At 35.2% G+C, this 22465-nt stretch overlaps 1 protein-coding gene across 1 annotated transcript; it reads right to left on the bottom strand.

Moving 5' to 3' along the window:
- Positions 1–230: 230 nt before the first annotated feature.
- Positions 231–3549, bottom strand: LOC113281429 (photosynthetic NDH subunit of lumenal location 5, chloroplastic-like). The gene is made up of 7 exons (XM_026530158.1): positions 3456–3549; positions 3163–3351; positions 2813–2963; positions 2567–2655; positions 1912–1966; positions 1661–1746; positions 231–616 (listed from the first exon to the last, which is right to left on the bottom strand). Exons 1-7 carry the CDS (start codon positions 3477–3479, stop codon positions 461–463), a joined length of 750 nt encoding a protein of 249 aa, XP_026385943.1. The 5' UTR covers positions 3480–3549; the 3' UTR covers positions 231–460.
- Between the last annotated feature and the right edge of the window lie 18916 nt (positions 3550–22465).

Raw genomic sequence — 22465 nt, 5'->3', positions numbered from 1 at the left:
ACCATAAATTGAAAATGTCCCATAATGTGAGAAGATCCCTGTAAAATCACACTATTGAATGCAGAGAGAGAGAGACAAATATAAAAGAGAGAGAATCAGACAACTCACAGTGTTTGGTGGCCTTTGTAGTTTGTTCGTAGTGCCGGCGTATGCACAGCCCACTTGCAACGTCAACATCCAAGTGAACCAGGACAATAATACTAATTTTAAGATTCTTTGAAATTTTTTGAAATTTTTTGAAATTTTTTGAAATTCAAAAACTAAGAGTCCAATATCATAAACCTCATATTTCTCTAGTCCGATAGTAGGACTTGTATCAAGTTAGCACAAACAAAATGCACTCTCACTCCAAAAGACAAAGGTAAAGGCCTTTTTCTTCGGCAATGCAACAGATGATAAAAAAATTAGATATCTAAACAGACTAATGTATCAGAGTGATCCGTATTGGGCTTTCAAACTTTTAGGCGACAATTGGAAGCTCGCCGCATTCATTGATAGTCACTTTCTTTTTAGGACGATCACCTCTGTCGCACTCTGAGGCCTCAATCATCTTTACAATGTTCATCCCCTCCAACACTTGCCCAAACACCACATGCCTCTGATCCAACCATGGAGTCTGCATGCATCCATGCAAACAACCAAATTTTAACATTATTGTCATTTCATGTAAATCTTTAATTTAGTAAAAAACTCGTACTCACTATGTGCAAATGTCCCTTCAAGAAGTAAAGGGGTAATGATATGGGGTGGTGGAAATTCTTTGCTTCCTCGGACGATTCATATGTCCTTAGCTGACTTGTGCCTACATGTTATAGTTGGTTTTGACGTTTTGAACTATCCAATCAATGGATACTTCCTCCAACAATGAATCTACCACACTCAATAAAGAATACGTTTTGTCTCCCTCGTTACTTCTACAGCAGGTAGTAATAACAGGAAATAGGTTGTTTCTTTTCAAGTGCTGGTCAGGTCCCTCAAACAAGTGAATTGAGTCATCCGAAGGTCTGGACTCTGGAAAACCATCAGTTTTCACCATCATCTGCAATGACTTATTTCCTTTCTGCATTCTAAAGCCATGTCTTAAATGGTCTATCATGAACTGAGGATGTATATATCAATGTTGCCATAAGTTATTTTATCATATGCACTGACCTGTTTCCTTTCAGCATTCAAAAGACATGTCCCAAGTAGTTTATCATGAACTCAGGATCCATAACGTATTAGTGGCACAACCTAGGTAAGAGGAAAATATCCAAAAGACGTGGTGGACGCTGGATAGCTGTTATATGCAGTGTACTAGATAACAGCTACAGATAGACACTTCCTACGCAGCTAATAGAGTGCTACCAGGAGGATGACATGTTAACGAACCTTGCCTTCAAACAGAGAGCACTAACACTGTATAACCCAAGATTGAAAATGCCTAGACCACTTGACATCTATTAAGCTAACAAACATAGCTATCTGACTGGGGACAACAGACAAAGTTCTTAAAAAGTAGTTTTATCGGGAATCATAAAATAATGTGACCATTTCAGTTATCAAATCAAGTTGCTAATGCTTTGGAGTGGAAACTTCTACAAAAAAAATGGAGCAATTACAATGGCCATTAAAACGACAAGAAATAACAGGATTCAATGAGATAAGCGTTGGTTATTACCTTGACAGTGCAAATGAAAAACTGGCTTCCGTTGGTGTTGGGTCCTGCATTTGCCATACTAACAACTCCTGGTCCAACATGAGCCACTGCAGAAATGGGCAACCATAAAATTGAACAATAGTAAACAAATAAGGTGCAGTCTGCTACGCAAAATATATTGCTTATTCAGCTCTAAATGATTAACATCCCATATGTTTGAGAAAACAAATTCACATTTAGTACCCATTACAGAAGGTCTGAGTCAAACTTACATTTGAAGTTCTCATCCTTAAATGTACGACCATATATGCTTTTACCTCCAGTTCCCTGCAATTAATTAGCACATGAAGGAATTAGAATCCAATAGAGGGCTTGTCGTGCAGATTATGATAAACTTTAAAACGCCAAAGGGATTACATTTACTGACTTGTACCGACCAAAAGATAAAAGATGATAACTTCCATCGGCCTGTTAGTTTTTTCTGCTAACCTAGTCTATACAGACACACATAATATTGTGCAAGACAGTTCCTTCTAAGGTGGGTGAGTTGCATATATAAGCATATCAGTCTAACAGATGAAACCTCCTGTTTTCATTTTCATACAAAACCTAGCAAATAACTAACAGTTTTCAGCTAATACAAGTACTGTGTGAAAGATAAAGTCTGTAAGATTATAAACACAGATAATTCATCTTTCACCTGTGTTCTAGCAAAAGTTTGTATGATATCAATAAAGATCAAATTACATGTTAGGCGCCTATCCCTTCATTAATTCTTGATTCGTGAATAGTTCGTATTTTTGGACTCAAAGAGCAGTCCCTTTGTCTAAGCAATTATCAGACAACTTACAAGACCAATATAAACTACACCATGCTACCCAAGAATACTGGTTAGCACATCAAGAGTTTAAGAGGGTAAATATATACATTTCCCTTATCAAAATCTCCTCCTTGAATCATGAAATCTTTAATAACACGGTGGAATGCTGAACCCTTGTACCCAAAACCCTTCTCTCCTGTTAAGACACAATATAGTCAAAAATCCAATCCATAAACAAAAATAAACAGTTTGGAGAACTCATTTCATTCGAACCTTAACCACTCCTACCAAGAAGCACAAATATTATACTAACAGACGAACCACAAAAGAAACGGTTAAACAACAAGCTAAACCTGTGCAAAGAGCCCGAAAGTTCTCTACAGTTTGCGGGACATCATCACCAAACAAACCAATGACAACCCTGCCGACATCCTTACCAACAGGATTACCAATTCCTATATCAAAATATACTTTGTGTGTAACTTTTGATTGCAATGCCACTTCCTGAAAATTCCACGGTAGACAATGAATTACAAAAGGGGATATTATAACATAAATTGTGTAGGTCGGGTGCTTGGTAGTTCTACCTCCCACCAAAAGCATCATTTAATACAGAAAAAAAAATCAAAAAAAGAAAAAAATCAAAACCGTAGACATTGAATTGTTCAAATTCACAAAACTCTGAGAAAATGAAAACACAAACCTGAGAAGAAGCATGTGTAACAAAACCATTTCTTCTCTGAATAGAAGGAAATGAAGATGAAGATGTAAGGCGCAATACGGAACCAGAGAAACTAGAAGAAGAAGATAATTTTCTTAATCTGAGAGAATTACAAGAACTAGGGTTTATAAACTTGGGCTTGTTGGTAACATTTGCAAAGCTAATTTCCATCTGCAAAAAGACACAGAGAAAAATGAAAATCTGTTATTAGTGAAAACTTGATGAAAATACAAGGGTAAATATGGAAGGCAACTAATCTACGGGGATAAATTTACCAGAGGAGCAAGTGAAGTCGCCATTGTTGAGAAACTGGGGGATTGTAGAGCGAGGTTTTCCACTAAATGATATAATGATACCGACAATTACATGTTTTACCCTCTAATTTATAAAGGGAAACTTAGTGGGAGATCAAAAAAAAAAAATATTTTCATTGTCAGACCCACGATTAATTTTAAGTACCGTGACATCCATAATTATTTCTGTGACACCAATAATTATATGAATTATTAAAAAATGTATGCATGACTGATTATGCTTCCGCATGACAGGTTATGCATCAGGGGTATAATTGGTAATGCAATTTGGATATAACATATCTAAAAATCCGCGCCTTGGAATTTTATAAATTTTATATCGTTGGAAATTTTTTTAAGAGAGCTACGCAACGAGTACGAACAAGAATATCGAATTTTTGTTTTTCACGAAAAAATCGGAGGTGATCATCCATTTTAGGCAAAATTTTCGAAAACTTGATACATAACCATTATGCATCCACCAAAAAAGATGCATAACACATTCTGCAGACGCATAACGAATTATGCAACCATTTTCTCCACTGCATAACAAATTATGCATTTGGATAACAAAGTTATGCATCTATAACAAGTTATGTAACCATTGTTTTGGTTGATTTTAGTTCGCACATAAAAAATTGACGCATAATGCAGTATGCATCCATATTTACGGATGCATATCAAGTTATGCATCTATTTTCTCGATGCATAAAAGATTGTGCAACAATTTTCTCGATGCATAATGCATTATGCAGTCATATTTTCGGATGCGTAACAGGTTATGCATCCATTTTCACGACTGCATAACATGTTATGTAGATATTGTTGCAGGTGCATGACAAGTCATGCAGCCTTATTTTTTGTTGGTTTCAATACTAACAAAAAAGTAGCTGCATAACGTGTTATGCAACCATTTTCTGGACTGCATAACAAGTTATGCAAAAAAATAACAACTGCATAACGTGTTATGCAACCAATTTCGAGAATGCATAACAAGTTATGCAACAAATTTTGTAGATGCATAACCTATTATGCATCACTATTCACACCTCCATTTTCTTTTAAATGCACGTCACACGCACACCAAACCCATTTGCACTTCCATCTCCTTTGTCTTGCCACTGCATCATCCTTTTAGTTCCATTTCCTTTTACTTCCCTGCAACCTTGTAGGTATTACTTGGATTGGATATTAGTGGAACGAAGAAACAACAAAAACAAGACGAAGAAACAAAAAATAGAAAGGTCAGTCAGTTTGAACTAGCGCATACCCAATCAAAGCCACCTCACAAGTACGATCTTGTTTCCACCAAAAGTTCCAACGATTGAAACAAAAAGTTCTTAAATATTATAACTTACAATAAACTTCAGTTACAAAGAAGAATGAAAATCTAAATACGTTCGACGTTAACTAGTTCATCCCAACTTGAACTAGGCTAGTGTAAACTTAGTAGCCGATGCCGCAACCAATGATAACCTTCATAGTGCTTAAGATGTCTTATCTAATAATCATGGAAGAAGTGTACATCAGCAGCTTGCCTACTGAATTTATGGCAAGCAAGTTTAGCTAGTAATGAGCAGAGCAACACCTCTCCAAAATACCCCTTAAAATCGAGTATTAAACAACAAGTTACGCTAACAGTCGCTGGAAAAAATTCATTAAGTAATCCCTGATCTCCCGTCGAAATTTTGTGATATCTTCGACAAATTGAACTTGTGTGAGCTGGTAGTGTTTAGCTTAATGAATTCACCTAGAGCATCAAGTAAACATATGATAAATTCAATTAAAATGAAATTTCTATAGTTACGAAAGCACCACCCAATTTATCAAGCCTCCAATGCTTTGTGGCATAAAGCCTCTTCAAATGTTTCTTCAATCCCCTCGTCTAAAATCCTGCTACAGCAACATATTATAAACCACAAAGAGAACTTAAATTATTGACCGAAGGCATGCTCCGGTTACCTAACTAGTTCACCATCTCAAAGTAAAAAACAAATGAGCAGGAAAAACAACAGCAATGGGTAATTTCTGGCATAATTCAATCAGCAGGGAATGAAAACAAAGTGAAACAGAGATAGATTACGAACGGTTATTGAGTTTTGGACCTTAAATTAGGTTTTCCCTAATTTTCTATTCCTTCTTCTTCTTCCGCCTCTGGAGCTAATTCACCACTATTACGAGAAAGAAACAAAAACCCTAACAAGTTTTATTCTCATCAATGATCAATCACACTTCAAACCTAGCCTAATTTCTCACAAACCCTAGTTCCCCGAATCATAATTATAGAATCAAAAAAAGAAAAAAAAAATCTTGTACTGTCGATTTATATTACTTCAGAGTTGGGAGCTAGGAGGATGAGAAGAAATTGAAGAAGAAGATAGATGGCGCGTGAAGAAAAGAAAAAAGAGGCCAGAACATAATTTTATTAATTTTGGGTTTTAGGGAATTTTTTTTATAAAAAATGGGTGCGCGCCTGCATTTTTCAGGGCGTGGGTTTGGTAGTGGAAATAAACGGGAAAATGGGTTTCACCGTAGTTTTCACGTTTATAAATATTTCGAGTTTTGTGATAATCAATAGGCCCAAGCCCCAAACGTTAACATGGCCCATTATTGTGAAAACTATGTTGTTAGCATTGTCGGGAGTGTCCCGGTTTTCCCTCGTCCGCATCCAACTATTGTTTTGGGGATTTGAAGTTTAACATCCGCCTCCAATCCAATATCTAATGGATGCCTGAATAAACAGGTTGGATGATCCGATGAATTTCTTCTGTCACAATATTTAAAATATATAACGACAAAATTAAGAAAACTGACTTATATCACTGTCATTATGATTTTTAATATTAACTCAAATACAAACAATTGTATTGACGTCATCTTTACTCTCCTTCATCAAATACTAGTAATGAAATAACATTTCAGATTTTATTTAATATAATATCGCCAGAAAATTTATATGCTAATACTTCAATTAAGTAAACAAGATAAGCATATCGAAGAAAAATAACTATTGACTAATTCAATTGGTATGGATGTCCAGCGAATTTTTAGCTTTGCATCCGCATATAATCCAAAATCTATTGGATTTGAAATAAAGCATTGCAGTCCAATTTATTAGTGCGTGGATTGGGGTGTTGTTGATGGTGGGTTTTTGCTAAAGGTGAAAATTTACAACTTATTAGTGAACAGATTAAGTTGTTGATGACATGTTTTTTCAAAAGGTAAATATTATAAATTAATTTGTGTCATATATCATATATATATAATTCATGAAATTTTTTCTGATCCCGTATCAGAAATATAAATGTCATAAATATAAAATTCATAAATTTATTTATGATTATCATAAATATATAGTTTGTATATATGTGCTCGTTCGAAAAAAATCACTGATAATAATAAGTGTTTATCCCTAGGATCTCAACTATATAAAGTTGTATGCTAAAACTTCACCCAACTAAATTCAGTATTCTATATATATACAGAAAAATATTTAACGTATGACTTAGTATTTCATATTTGTATCGTATAACTCAGTATCCGTTTATGTATGAATTTTCAAAATATTGTTGTTGTTTGCTGCGATACTCCCCAAATATTCTTTAATTTGTACGAATGGATATCAAGATTATAGATGGATTTCCCATTAGTATAGAGCATTTTAAACTCGTTATAGTGCAATATTTCACAACTGAATTTTAGATTTTATTTTATGTTTAATTTTATACTTTATTGAGTACCATTGATTCATTATTGTACTCACAGTACCTGTGTGATCTTATTATGTGCAAAAAACTATTGACATGAGATCTCGAAGATGCAATACTTGCACAGTTACTCAGGAAATTTATGCCAACCTTGAGAAAATGCACTTGACGAGTCATATATCATAGTTTACACACATGCACAAAGAAAAAACGTCTCATCCAAATTCGTCTACCCCCTTGCCAACCAATTTCTCATGCACGATAAAGACTTGACACTCGCGCCAAGCCCAAGCACCATCTCTCACTGCTGACCGAGATTATTCCCAACACCCGATAAGCAATCTTCCCATGTTCGGCTGAATTTCCTCTCATAAATGGATAAACTTCTCTTCCATGAATGAAATCCCAACTCCCTTGGACGGATAAGTATGACACATGGCTAGTCAAGCTTGTTCCCGTGCTGGTCTGTGCCTAAACAAGTTTGCGACAAGTCAAACTAATTAAAGGTATTTTCGCTTCCTTCTCAACTAAGTCAAGCCGAGCCAGAGGAAAGTGTTGTTTTGGTGGAGACCCAAACAAGCTTAGAAGTTGTTGAGCAAGTGGGTGCCTCGCCACAAGTCCAACCTATGTAATGACTAAAAAAGAGAAGAATGGTGCTTTTCATGCCACAAGGGATCTAGAAGGAAGACTAAATCGAGCTACGTATATAATATATGAAGAGCATTTAGAACAAGCCCCTCTACTCATTAGCCCATTTGTTTTGTCCACCAACAAGATCGATGGGGATGGAAATTTTGGTTTTCACATTGCGATGAAACAAATCAGACATTTAAGCGTGGCAGTTGCCCAGAATATCACCCCATGATAATATTTAATAAATAAGAAGGCTTCCCAACTATTCAAGGACAATGAATTATATACTGAAATAATGAGAGAAGAAGATAGATAATCAAAATAACAAGAATTCAAAAATTGATGTACTCGTATAAAATTCTAAAAGTGCATAAAGATAAGGAGCCAAGTATTGGATGCTAATGCCGAAATGTGGATATTTTTTAGCAGACGTTTTGAACTACGTGGTACATTATTTTTGTCCTCCTTTCTTGGGAGTGAATGTTATGTTTGCGTCCACTATGATGGTTTATGAGGAGTTAGTCAAGGATAGAAGAATCATTATTGCATGGGTGAATAACAATCATTTTATCGTTTTAAGCTTAAAGAAAGATTTCCATCACCTCCATTAAGTAGGTGGTTAGGATACTTCCCAACAAATCATTGCAACGATTTGGTAAAACAATACGAGTCCAACATGCAGCGTTGGGATCGTGTCACAAGTACTGTCAAGACAGTCTGTGAACTAAAAATTCGCCTCGTAACTTTTGGATTTTTTTATATTGACATATTTGCGAAATATACAAAACAATTTGTGTACTTGAAAATAAAATATTGACATGAAACACACAAAATCAACTAGTTTTGCGAACTGACCAATCAGTTCGTGTATGCTGAAATAAATAGTGTCAAGTTGTTGATGGGTAAAAACTATTTACTGGTTTTGGAGTAAAAGTGGGGAGTTGTGGAGTAGGAGGATACTTGATTAAGCAAATCGTCTAAAACCTTAACATATGTATTGCACAGTAGTACTTGAATTCGAGAAATCAATTTGTAAGACTCCGGCCTAAACCAAGAAAATGGTCGTCCCGGAGTCAATTTGGTCATAAAGAGGGATTAGGGTCGATCTGTAGGAGGAAAGCTAAGAATGTGTGAGATCAATGGTAATTAATGGATTATGGATGTGTTGAATTTTATGTGTTTGATAATGATAGATTGTTGTTGGATTACGATGAGTTCTGATCATTAAAATACGGTTAAGTTCCGGTTGTCCTCAAATCATAGGTTTATGAACATATTTATTGCAGAAGTAGTTAACACATTGATCTCCAGTAAGGTAATGGTTGAAGAGGAGTGGAAGAGTGGGAAAGTGAGAAAGTGGGAAATCGTGGTTTAACTTCGCATTGCGTGTGAGACTTGGTTGATTGTCAATCCACTACTTCACTTACTCTTTCAATTGCTAACACGACTTACTCACATTTATCATCGTAGATGTACTGCTACATCGCACGTGTTGTAGGCCGTGAAACCAAAACCCTTGTAAATATCTCTCATGTGACATGATCGATGTCTCATGTGAAGTGTGCAAGGCAGACGTGTATTTAGTTAGTAAATTGTTGACTTGGCTAAACCGTGAGTCTTAGCTTTGATAAGTCGAGCGTAATTATCGCTGACGAATGTGATGATTTAAAAATTTTCGTGTGGTTGTAGTAATAAAGGTTCAAACTCTCGGACTTGTGAAGGTAATGGATTTTTAGATTTATAAAAATTATATACACAAAGATATTAACAATGGTGCAAGAGGTACTGGGGTTTAGGATTCCACCGAATTCATTTCTTAAGGTTCAAATAATGATTCTTTTAACAATTATAGCTCAGTAAATATATAAAATATATTGACTCTTATTTTTGCCAAGATAAATTCTCCAAATATTAGATGTAAATGTTAAGCATGAGGCATCAAATCATCTAAGCTAAGCATGCCGCATCAAATCAAATGACAACTAATTTTTTCAAATCATAATTTCAATTAAAATTAGTGCAAAAGTCATGAGAAGAATTAAATATAATTACCCAAGTGTGAAATAAGGCTTTCTCCATCACCCCAGTGTTGGGGTTTAGCTCCTCATATTAATCATAATCTCAAAATACACGTATTAAGCTCAAAAAGTTGATTAAAGGGAGTAAAACAAGTGAACAGAAAAATTGCAACAGAAATAACTGTTGCAAAGGCGCTGTTCACCGTTACAAAAGGAAGAACGATAAAAAGATAAACTGTTGTTGTAGCGTTTTAAGACCCACACTACGACCCACGAGCCGCTGTCGCTGTCACTGTTTAAGAACGACTGCTCTGGCAAGTCCGTTCTTCGTGTTCTTCAGGCGTGTTAATGGCAGCAGCAGCAGGTAACTTCTCTGCAACTCCTCCTGCGCCTCTCTGCTCGCCTCCAAACCTCCCCAAAACTCTCGACCCCCATTTTAGTAGACCCAAAGATCATATTTATACTCAAAGACACGCTGAAATCCCTCGCCATAACTCCAAATAATTCGTCTTTACTCGGCAGTGAATAACATTATTTTTGAATATTTTCTTACCAGATTTAGAATTTCACACGTAAACTTCGATCTTGCACGCTCTAGTAAGCCTTATACATGCCTCATAAGTCATCCAACTCCTCCAAAACACTTCCATGCACAACCAAAACACACAAAACACCGTGTACAGGTCGTGTTCACTCCGTGTAGCTCTGTTTTGAGATCGAGAATCAAATCGATATTTCCAGCCAATTCCGATCAAATTCGACACCCAAACTATCTTCCATAGGCTAAATCACATCTTTCTGCCAAAATTCAGCCATTGAATCGACCTACAACTACTTCATTTCTTCGATCGAAAATTCTCCTGAACTGTGAACATTTTCCCGCCAATTTTCAGTTTTCAAATTGTTGAAGAAGGTGCCCCTTATCCTGGACTGGGGTGCGAATATCAGATGCCTTGGGGGTGACCTGGGGGTGCCCCTTAGTAATTAGGTTACCCCTTATCCAAACTTGGGAGTCCGAATAACACGTGTCCTCCGGGTGCCAAAATCAACTTTTCGAGCCGAATTTTCTTAAAATATTTATTTCCAAAAAAATACCTACAAATACATAAAATAACAAAATTAGTACAAAATCGAGTGTCAACAATATATAGTATTGAGAACAAATTGGACACAAAAATGTGTCTATCATGTGACATGCTCTGTAACTCATCATTATGATGTATTAAGCATAAGGCATCTGCAATGAAGCCTAGACGTCGAGTCTGATGAATTGTGACATATTATTGTGCCAGCTGAGGAAACAATGATGTTCGAATGATTTAGATTGATGAATGTCGGTCTAATGAGATTGTTGGATCGATTATGTACCAACATGTATTCTGATATGTTAATTATTTGACAGGAAATCAAATATTGTTGAGTTATTATAGAATACTCATCCTTCATCCACCATGTTATGAGTAGTCCAATGACAAAGTAGAGATATTATAATATTGGAAGATATTGGATGATCGACCAAGTGGATGGTCATCCAATCCAATTGATAGTGAACCAATGAAATGTTTCTTCTTGGAAAATCGAGCAACAAAAATGTTGGTAGCAACAAAAATATTGATAGTGAACTAATGATACCTAATTAAATTTTGATATATGGATCAATATGAACATTATTGATGCTTAGATTTGACCAGGATCATCAAACCCTAATTTTAGGAAGCCATGGATCCAGGAGATGAAGGACTGTCCAATATGGGTAGAGAGCCCAACCAACCAATAGGTATAAGGACCGACCATCGGTGGTGCAGATACCGTCTGGGAGGTGTAAGGAGGATTGTCCAATTAGGGTAAAGATAACTCACCAAAACATATATGAAGGATTAATCAAAGTATGGATTAAGGAATGGTTGGACCGGACGGCCATGGTGGCCAAGTGCACCAACCGGCTACGGTGGTGCACGCGTCACTATGTCGATGATCGTCCATTCCCGAGAATTTGGGTATTTTTCAATTGTCATTCGAGAATTATTTTGTATTTTCAGAAGAGTTTGATGTTGACTGAAACTCTCAATTTTTCTTGAATGAGCAAGAAGGATTCTTGCTTAAACGTCCAATGTTTAAATATTAAAATAATAATATTTTAATATATTATATGGCGTAAAGACCCAATGGTCGTGGGACCACTTGCTTAGTTAACTATACGGTGGATTGAGTAATATTTGACAAAGATATGAAAAATCAATAGTTTGCTTGATGAGGAAGTCAAGGTTTAAGGAATAAAATAAAAATGAAAGTGAAAAAAGGGGGGGACCGGCCAAGGCACCAGAGGTATGGCCGGCTGGTGGGCCCGGTCCGGCGCTTCTTTTTTCATTACTTTTATCTCTTTTCTTTTGGTGAATTTTCTATATGCTCGTTTGTCTATGCTTTTGGATGCTCGTTTGAGCATTATTACTAAGTACACCCGCACTTTTCCTCGGGGCTTACTTGGTGGTAACCCTTATGACCGAAGGTGAATATTCATTACTAATCCATGGAGTTCATCCAGGAAAAGCCATGAATTGAAATAATAAACCATTATTAGTAATCGGTATATAAATATTACTAGCCATGAATTTTTAGTAATATTTGTCAGAAGTACGCGTACCACGAAACGTCCGATTATAAGAGCTTCAGTTTGCATATTTTTTTTGTTTCTAAAAAATAGTATAATCGATATATAACACATACCATGAAACGTCCTATTATACCAGCTTCTGTTGGCACATTTTTTATGTTCCCAAAAACTAGTATAATCGATAGATAAAGCATACCGCGAAACGTCTTATTATACTAGTTTCAGTTTGCACCTTTTTTTTCCTTTTTCCCAAAAACTAGTTGTTAGAGCATCACTCAGTCAAACTCATAAGTTTTGGTGTGTTAAGCTTGTTGTCAATTTTAGTTGGTCAAAACTAAGGTTTGATTTATAGTCTACTTAGTCTCAGATTAGGATTAGAGCATGGTAGTTGAAAATCAGAAATCACCAATCAACCTTGAAGAATTGAAGACTGAAGACGCCGTCAAGGGAAAGTTTACCGCCAACGGTATGTGAAGACTGGCTATCCTATTTATTCACATTATCTACCATTCGATCCATGACTTAGTATTATGTTGAGCATTGCAAAGAAGAATGCAAGCTATAAGGAGTAGTCATATTAGTTCTTAAAGTTCAAAAACCTTTTCCCCAGTTCACAAACTTGAACTTGTAAATATAAAGACTTGATTTTTAGTTTCTCAAATAACTCGCCTAGACGAACTAAACTGGTCAGCTCGCAAACTAGTATATTTTGAGAAAGTACTGGTGTTGATGGTGGATTTTCCACAAGGGGTAGACTTGTAAATTTATAGTTTTGTATATTTATGACCTGGCTTCATACGAATATATGAAATTCACATTTTATAATTTAAACATGAAAGCTCATTTATGACGATCTCCGACTGATCATGTCACCTCCTCAAAACATAAAAATATGAAAGTAATATTGAGACCTCCCCGACTGAGCCCTCGATACTCCATATATTGTTATATACTGCCTAGCTTAGTATTCAATTCTTTATAGAATCTTAAGGATTGGAGGCTTCTAGATGGATTCACCACTATTGTAGAGCGGTAACGTCTTCAATATATCATTAATGTCCCCTGACTATGCATATTAAATGTTCAAAACGAGGATGATGCTTCTACCATCTCATACCTCGATTCTCGAATAAATATAATGCTCCTAGACATATTTCATGTTAGTATATAGTCATTAATTAACTAATTCTAGTGTTATATTCATCGATTGAATTCCTAAAAAATATTTTTTTTCACGATATAAAAATAAATATCTACCGATTATGAAAGCTCCTAACAGACTTTGGAAAAACTCTCAGAATTGTTAGATATGTAAATACACTACTGATTATGAAAGCTCGTGACAAATATTGGGAAAAAAATCATTGAGTCGATAGATAAATAACAACATCAACTTCCGACTATAACCAAATTCTGAAAGATATTGAAAAATTCCCAGAATTGGTAGATAAAGAACGACATTAACTTCCGACTTTTATATAAAGATATTGAAAAAATTCCCACAAAATCTACTCAAAAACTACTATAAGTATCAATCTTCATCGAAGGAACTTTTGTCTGCCTCCACGAAACCCGACATATGATCTTGGGCATATCCGGAATTTTGGACTTCATGGATTCGTAAATTTCCTGAGGTATAAATTATTCTCATCTTTCCTCTATTTGTAGTGTATTTTGTGAGTGCCTCTTACACAAATAAACAAAAAAAAATATAACCAAACTTATTGTGTTAATATTTTTTAATCGGAAGATCTAACAACTTAGCTGATGTAAAAAAAAATCTAAAGATATTTACAGATTGTTTGATCATCAAACTAAATGGGCACGGTTAAATAGTTGTTATTGTGTATAACTATATAATCAAATATTAATTTTTGGATAAGTCAGTAGCTATCGTGAATTTGTTGCAGAGATCTTTTCTTCGGATTTCCATAATCTCACACATATTGGATATAATCCTCCCCAAAAGGTTTCGGATGCAACCCTTTTGGCTATGACATCTTCATATCGGGTTTCATTATCCCATGTTTTGGTTGGCCAAATTTTCAGATGAGTCAAATGATGTCATGCATGTGTATAGAGATATGAAGTGAATTGAAATAGTAGATGATGAAATTGAAATTTATAGAGCATATGAAACTAGGTGTGTGTAGTTTCATAGAAAAAACAAGTCTATTTGTAGAATAATTTCAAAAACTATCCATTGATTCATTGATTGTACTTTCAACCTAAATCATTGTACTTGTACCTCTACTTATCAATATACTTAAATCTAAATCATAATCGATAGATAAACATTACCATAAGCTATCGATTATTGTCATTTTTGTGTACAAAAAAGGGCATTTCCCCTGGATAAAGAGACTTACCAACTAGTAATCTTCAAAAAACTAACCATAAAAGATAATAATCGATAGATAAATAAGAATTTTATCTACCGAGTATGGCCGTTTGTTGTCTATACACAAGTTTTGCAAATTGGATCCATACTCTCATTGTGTAACTCATATAACCATAAACAGAAATCTATTATTCTAACTTGTACAATGTCCTTCATGAGGAGTATAAGCGTCATAGACAAACCATAAATGAGTTTAATTTTTCCATCACCTTAAGGATGTTGTAATGAGCTTCGCAACAATAACTTGATCTTTTTCATCTTCGTCATTCCTCAAGAGATATCGCTATAACTTCATTATTAGTTTCACCCCTCAATCATTATCGATTGACAAGATAAATTAAATTTACAAATTCATCGACTGCATTGCCTATTGAAACACATCGACGGAAAATCTCAGCTCTATTACGGTTATTGGGGTCACCGGTGTCAATGCAGAAATGTTCGTGAATGCTCCCCAAATAACTCATACTCATTAAACTATTTTTCCATTGTTCTTCACCCCATCTCGGATAGAATTGCATAAAATGCCTAAATAGAGATAAATCTTCTCAATCGCGAACTCGGCAGGATTATTTTATGGTTCAACCATTATTTTGAAGATGAATATTTTGATATTGGAGAAGTAAAACGTATTGGTGGTGAAATTAGCCTCCTAATATAGATTAGGGTCCCCACGTCTCTTTGTTTAAAAAATAACCGCTGAGGCGAAATGTAATAAGAGTGTAAATAAACTATGACTTAAAATCTTAAATGGATATCCACAATCGGTAATCACGGGCTCATTTTATCTACCGATTGTTCGTAATTGGTTGTTTGATAAAATCATTGTCTACCGATTACATAGTAATTTCTGTCACGGAATCTAATTTTAAGTTTTAACAAGTTTAACCGGTAGATATATATACACCTTATCTGCTGATTAGGTGTGTTTTTTAAGGCACGACTAATTTTGTTTGAAAAAGAAAAATCGTCGTTCGGTCTTTCATGTATATAAGAGAACTCTTATCTCACACCCAGTTTGCCCCAAACTTTTCACTTTATTAAAATAACTTCTCATACCTCCTCACTCAAAAAACCGGGTATTCCTTTTACTAAATGTGAAGATGTTGTTATTTTCAGAGGATGGGTTGCGACAATAACTCATGATATTACCTTCTCGATTCATGAAATGCAACCTCCAACACAATTTTGGAACCGTGTTTATAGTCTTCGTGCGTTAGGTGGTAATCGAAATCGAAGATCATACAATGACATTAGAAAAAGATTGGATAAGATTTTCAAAAAGTTTTGGGAGACAAAATAATCTTTGCTAAGGAAGCTTGTCCAAGATGGTCCATTGATCGTAAAGTAAGTACCTTAGTAATACTAACTCAAATCAACTTTGAATTATTACTCAGTTGTTATTTTCATAGAAATCTTACTGGTGAACGGTATTCACTCCTTTATCGCAATTTTTTTGAATGTTATGATATCTTGAGAGACAATTTCCATGGTTTTAACCAAGGGTTGAATATTTATGTGTAATTTTATGATTAATGTTAGGACTTTTCACTCATTGTAATGCTATGGATTTATGTGTTTTTCTTTAAAATATAATGTTATGATCTACGTTAGGTATTTTCTTCCAATGCAATGTCAAGGTCTTTTCCTTCAATGTAATATTAAAACTTCAAACAAATGCATTAATTCATGTTCTCAATTATATATAATAATCGGAAGAACGTCATTTATCTTGTCTACCAATTATTAAGAAGAATTTCAACAGAAAAACCAAGTGAGGATCAGTCTGATCGGTAGGTCAGTATTCAACATATATAGCGACTATAATGAAAAAGTGAGCAAAAAAAACCAAGACACTATCAAAAGAATAATCGTTAGATATTATACAACTTATCTAACGATTATGATGTAGAACGACAACTGAAAAACCAAGCCAGTTTCAAAGGGATAATCGGTAAATAATTATACAACTTATCTACTGATTATGCTGAAAAATGCCAACAGAAAATCGAGAAATTTTTTGATGGGGGCAAATTTGGATGAGGCATGGGGGACCAACGAGGATGCGACATTTTTCCTTTTCAATTGGAAGGTTTTAACGAATCTAGGTTTGGTTTTAGACACCCAAATTATTATTTTAAACAAAATATCTTTAGTTATCCAAAATAAAAACTAGCCTAAATTAACATCATCACAAACAAATTGTATAAGGGAACTCTGTAAAGTGTAAACTGGCCTAAACATCTTTAGATATCATAGCTTTGTATAATGTAAGCCTATAAATAACAACTAACTTAAATATCTTTGGATATCATAACTCTGTAATTATATCCACGAAGAATGAATGATATATAACGAATAAAGAACTGCTTCGCTAATGTATATCAATATACAATGTAGTATTTTAATAGATGAATGAGCTAAAATAATTCTTCGCTAATGTATGTCAATGTACAGTGTAATATCAATCTATTAACTCCGTAATTTAATAGGTGAAGGAGTCCAATACTACAATGTACATAATTCAGTGTTTTGTGGCTAATGATGCAACTGTAATTGGTAAAAAAAAAAATCAGTAGAAAACTAATTGAAACTCTAAGATTGTACAAGGTTAAGCGGTTTAGTCATCGAAGTTTAATTAGTCTTTGGATTTTATATCGAGAAGAACGTAACCAATAGAGGAAGAAACTTTTAGGTTTTAAAAGTTAATAAAAATAATTCTACAAAGAGAAACATATATTATTATATGAGATCTGTTAATTTAGACTAGTTATTTTTGGATAGCTAAAGATACTAGTTTTGATTTGAAGAATAATAATTTGGGTGTCTAAAACCAAACGCAGATTTGTTAAAACCTTCCGATTAAAAAGGACAAATGTCGGTTTCTAGTTTGTCCCCCATGCTCCCATCCAAATTTGCCCCCATCAAAAAAATTCTCCAAAAAATCCTAGTTTGTTTCAACAGGTATAATCAGTAGATAATTGTATAATTTCTCTGCCGATTATGCAATAGAAAAACAAACTTAGTTTCAACGGGTATAACCGGTAGATAATTTTACAATTTTTCTACCGATTTTGTTTAAAATTTTCAACAGCGACTTAGCCAGTTTGAGTCGCTTGCAAATCAACCGATAATTCATAATTTATAAAGATAACAATTCACAAGTATAAAGATAATGTAAGAACTTATAAACTGAAAATAAATATTAAATGCGACATAATCCACAAAAAACCCGAAAAGTAATGTCCAAAACAAGCAACTATTAACACTAAAGTACCATGTTAAAATATATCATCGGCCTTGTTTACCACGACCACGATCACCACTACCACCACAACCAGCATTACCACCATCATGAACACCATTATAACCACCTTCAGGATGAGGGGCATTGCCTTCATTGTTGGCGCTTGTTTAACCCCGAGATTTTTTTGAGCCCTTCAATGTTGGCATATTAGCCTTCTGAACAACTTTTCCCCCAAATTGACTAGAATAAGCTTCATTATCAATATTATAAACTAGGTATTTGTGCTATTTTTTTCTTAGTTGGCAAAGACACTCCCGACTTTATACATGCGGCTATCTCCTATCCCCAAAGAAAAACCTATTTATCTGTTTTCATGCAACAACTTACAACAATTAATACTTACAACATTGAGCCATAATATTAAGAAACAAAAGAACAATACATATTAGTCTTTCATAAAAAGATGGTTCGTCTTTGATGATACAAGTATAATCAAAAGCCTTATTAGTTTTTTTATCTTCACAGACAACATGAAAATGAGAAACTATTTGGTACCACTCGATATACCCTGGAGATACTTCATCACCTTGGGTCATATGTCTCCCAATATTAACCATAAATTGATGTCTAGTGTTCCAATGGTCAACATATAGGTTAAAAAGTGAAATTCCTTGATAAAGTCATGGCTAGACTCACAATGTTCCAACTCCAAGGAAAAGTGGCTACAAATGCGATGCCATGATTTTTCTTATACATAATTGTGTTGTTGCATCATCCTTAAGCCATTGTACATCTCCTATCACGTGGGGTGCCACAATGATCCATAATAACACAATAACTTAGACCTTATTGTTATATGTCCTTCAACTCGGTCTTCCTTGTATGGATAAAAGCATACCTCTGCGGCCTTCATCGAGTCTAATTTCTCAACCGCAGAAATAAACTATTACTCCTTACTCCTAGAACGGTTCTGACCAAAGATGTATTTTGCTTCTATGGGTGTACCTTTCTGCCACTCCGGGTTAACTTGGGCCAATTTCGAGGTCGTGAAGTGGTCATAGATCGATGTCTACATGAAACTAAATATATATGAAAATTGATTCTTAAAAGATAATACAAACTATAAAATTAAAACATCGATAGAGTTAACAAGTTACCAGTAGTATGATCACATTCTCGGCAATCTGGTTAGTTGCTTGCCTGGAGGGCATTTCTAAACTCTTCCATCAAGTACGTCAGGCATGTGGTTCCCATGAATAATTAAGAACTTTATGTAGAGGATGCAATAGTTGTAGAAGGTCGGCGGGAACCCTGTTGTCACTATTATTGAGGAACATGACACATCCCGATACAAAAAGCAGATATGCAATAGCCGCGACATTCACCTCGGCCTCACTCAACGCTTCATTCTGTTCCTAGTTCGCCTTGGTGACGATGAACTTCTTCCTCAACTCGACCATGTTGAACTGTCTAGTTTTGTAACCAAAACACCTCTTGAACTCAATATCAGATGTCGCTTGATCTCAACCGAAGCACTTGTTATTATGATCATAAAGTTGAAGTCATCTTAACTGCTTGGTGTATACATCCTTGACAACTTTATCATGGTCATAGAGACTTAGAATATGCATAACATAATCAGGGGTAATCATCATCTCGCCAAATTGGAAGATGGAAGGTATGCATTTACATATACGTTCTCTTTACAGAGGCTGATATTGCCACCTTATCATGATCTATCTTGAATTTTTGGCTGCAGAAGATAACCCTTGGTTGGATATAATTTCGTTGAACCTATCACATTCACCTTCTAAATCCCATTCATCAATTTTAGTTTGCCGGTACAATTGTAGGTTTGAGTAGACGAACGCATGAGAATTATCTTATTATACACGATGCATTATAAAATAAATAGAATAGGTTGATGTACTTCTACATATGAAAAGGAAATAACTTAAGCAAAATATTCTGATTATTACCTCGGCTGAATAGATAGCTTTGGCCCAGGTGTCTTTAAATTTTTTCCTTTATCTCTTGGTAGCCAGGGGTTTGGCCTTCCTAGATACCGCTGGTCATCAAAAAGGTGGGGCATTCGTCCTCACTTCTTCTTGATTGGCTTTTTTTCCATTTTCCTTTACCTTCTCCTTGCTCTTGTTCTCTCCCATCTGGAACACTTGTTTATCCTTCTTCATGTTCTCTAACTTCTTCCGCACTTGTGGTTCTTCTTGTAAACTTGGTTAACTTGGTTCTTCAGTTCCATCATTAATAGAGATTCTAAGAGCGCTCTTATTTCTTCATGCACTAGCTGTTAATATTTGACCCCCAATGCGACAAGGCTCTGAAGAATCTTTATCTTGCCCATCCTTAGTTCGCCTTTTCATAATAAACAAAATAAAAAGAAATTGGTTCGTAATAAAATATTTGACTCACTATATAGTCGGTAAAAAAATATTAAAAAAACTACCGATTAAACGTAATCGGAAGATTAGGTCCAGTATTATCTACTGATTATGCATCATTTCTGGATTAGAAAATTTAAAGTTGTCGAGACAAATATAATCAGTAGATAAATAACTACAAATAACTACAAATTAAACATAATATGTAGGTCGTCTAAAAAATTATCTACCGATTTTGCATCATTTTTGGATAGAAAATTCAAGGTTGTTGAGGAAACATAATTGGTCGATAAATAATCACAAATAATTACTGATTTATATGTAGTCCTCAAATATTTATATTTTTAAAAACTATAATCGGTAGTTAGTATTATAACTTGGTTATTGATTAATTCATATTTTTGTTCTTCTACTTTCTCTAATACTCTGATATAATCGGTAAATATATATACATTACCTACTGATTATGTCTAAATTTGGATACATAAACTGAAAATACCAGACAAAAGCGGTAGAATTGATTATGGTTGATGTTCTTAAGAATGAAAAACATAACGCATAGTCGACAGATAATTACCAATACGTAACTACCGATTATGTTGCGAAACTGAAAACCCTAGAATTCTTTTATACCAATGTTGATGGTGATTTTTAGTTCAGGGATAAAATTGTAAAATCCTGTATTTAATGCGCCATCATTCTGCAAAGAAGAATGATCCATGTAAAAGTAATGAGTGCCCATGCCTCTTTACTTACATATGTATTGAGCAGTTCAGTATATTTATATGAAATTTATCCAGAATGGTGCGTGTAGCAACAATCCCAAATATTCTGTAAATTTATGAATATTTATTCTATGTCATATTCCCCAATTGAACTCTTAATACTGACATGACATGACGACTAATGCTCGCTCCCAGCCGTATAGCATGAATCTCCCGAAGTGTCGGGATTAGGATGCCTGTGGAAGTACTCAATCAGAGGCATGCAAAAGTTATGCTGCCATTTGACATTAAATTAGTGATTTTTTGTATCAGTATGCAAAACTCACCAAAAATTGATTGATTTTGCGGCGAACCGCAAAATTCATCTCTTTAACTTAATTTTATCATTATGCAAAAATTAGTTTTTTTGCGCCCGACGCGATATTACAAACCCTATTGGTCGAAACTAACCCTAGATACACTAGGAAATTGATCCAACATGGAACTAGTAGGAGCAATATCCTACCAAAATCAGAAAACAAGAAATAAAAAGGAACTGCGGCAAGTAAAAGCAGCAACAAAGGGAGGCGTGGCCACGCCACTTGGCCGACCGATCTGCTCCAACATGCGCAGTCCGTGGCCGGTCGGCCACACTCCACGTTGCCGCTTTCCAGCCCTCTTTTCCATCGACCAATCAGATCGTTTTAAATGCACCACACGAACTTTTAAATAAAGTTGGAAGTTGGTTGGTCGACACACCTAATTCCTTAAGGAATTTAATATAGGCTGCCCATGTCAGTCTTAACACGATCACGGCCGCACGTTTTCGCCAGTCGATTTATCAAACCTAGTCGCCTCCTAATATGGTCGGACAAGCGCCATCGTGTACACCGGCGGGCCTACTAACGCCTAGGCCGATCGGCAACTCTCCGACTCGCAAGCAGAGCCACTAAACGTTTACCAAAACAGTTGGCCACACGAGTTACAGAACCCTAATTTCTATTAAGCGGCATTAGATTACTGTCGCGGAACAATCTTGGTCGCCCAACTTCGTCAGCCGAATTGATCGGCCTAGCTTCAATCTCAATCAACGGGCAAGGTGCGGATATTTTCAACTGAGGCCCGGATATTGTGTTGGTCGGTCGAACAACTCCTAGCGCGCGGCTAACACCAAAAACCGTTAGGCCAAAATAGGTTGGCCACACGGCTTTTTTAAAACCTAAATAAATCAACGGCAGCCATTAACTGCCGCAAATCATCTCGACCGCCCAA

The sequence above is a fragment of the Papaver somniferum genome, chromosome 5 (assembly GCF_003573695.1).
Source record: "Papaver somniferum cultivar HN1 chromosome 5, ASM357369v1, whole genome shotgun sequence".
Lineage (NCBI taxonomy): Eukaryota > Viridiplantae > Streptophyta > Magnoliopsida > Ranunculales > Papaveraceae > Papaver > Papaver somniferum.
Note: the sequence above shows the minus strand (reverse complement) of the source record. Positions and strands in the feature narration are given on the sequence as shown.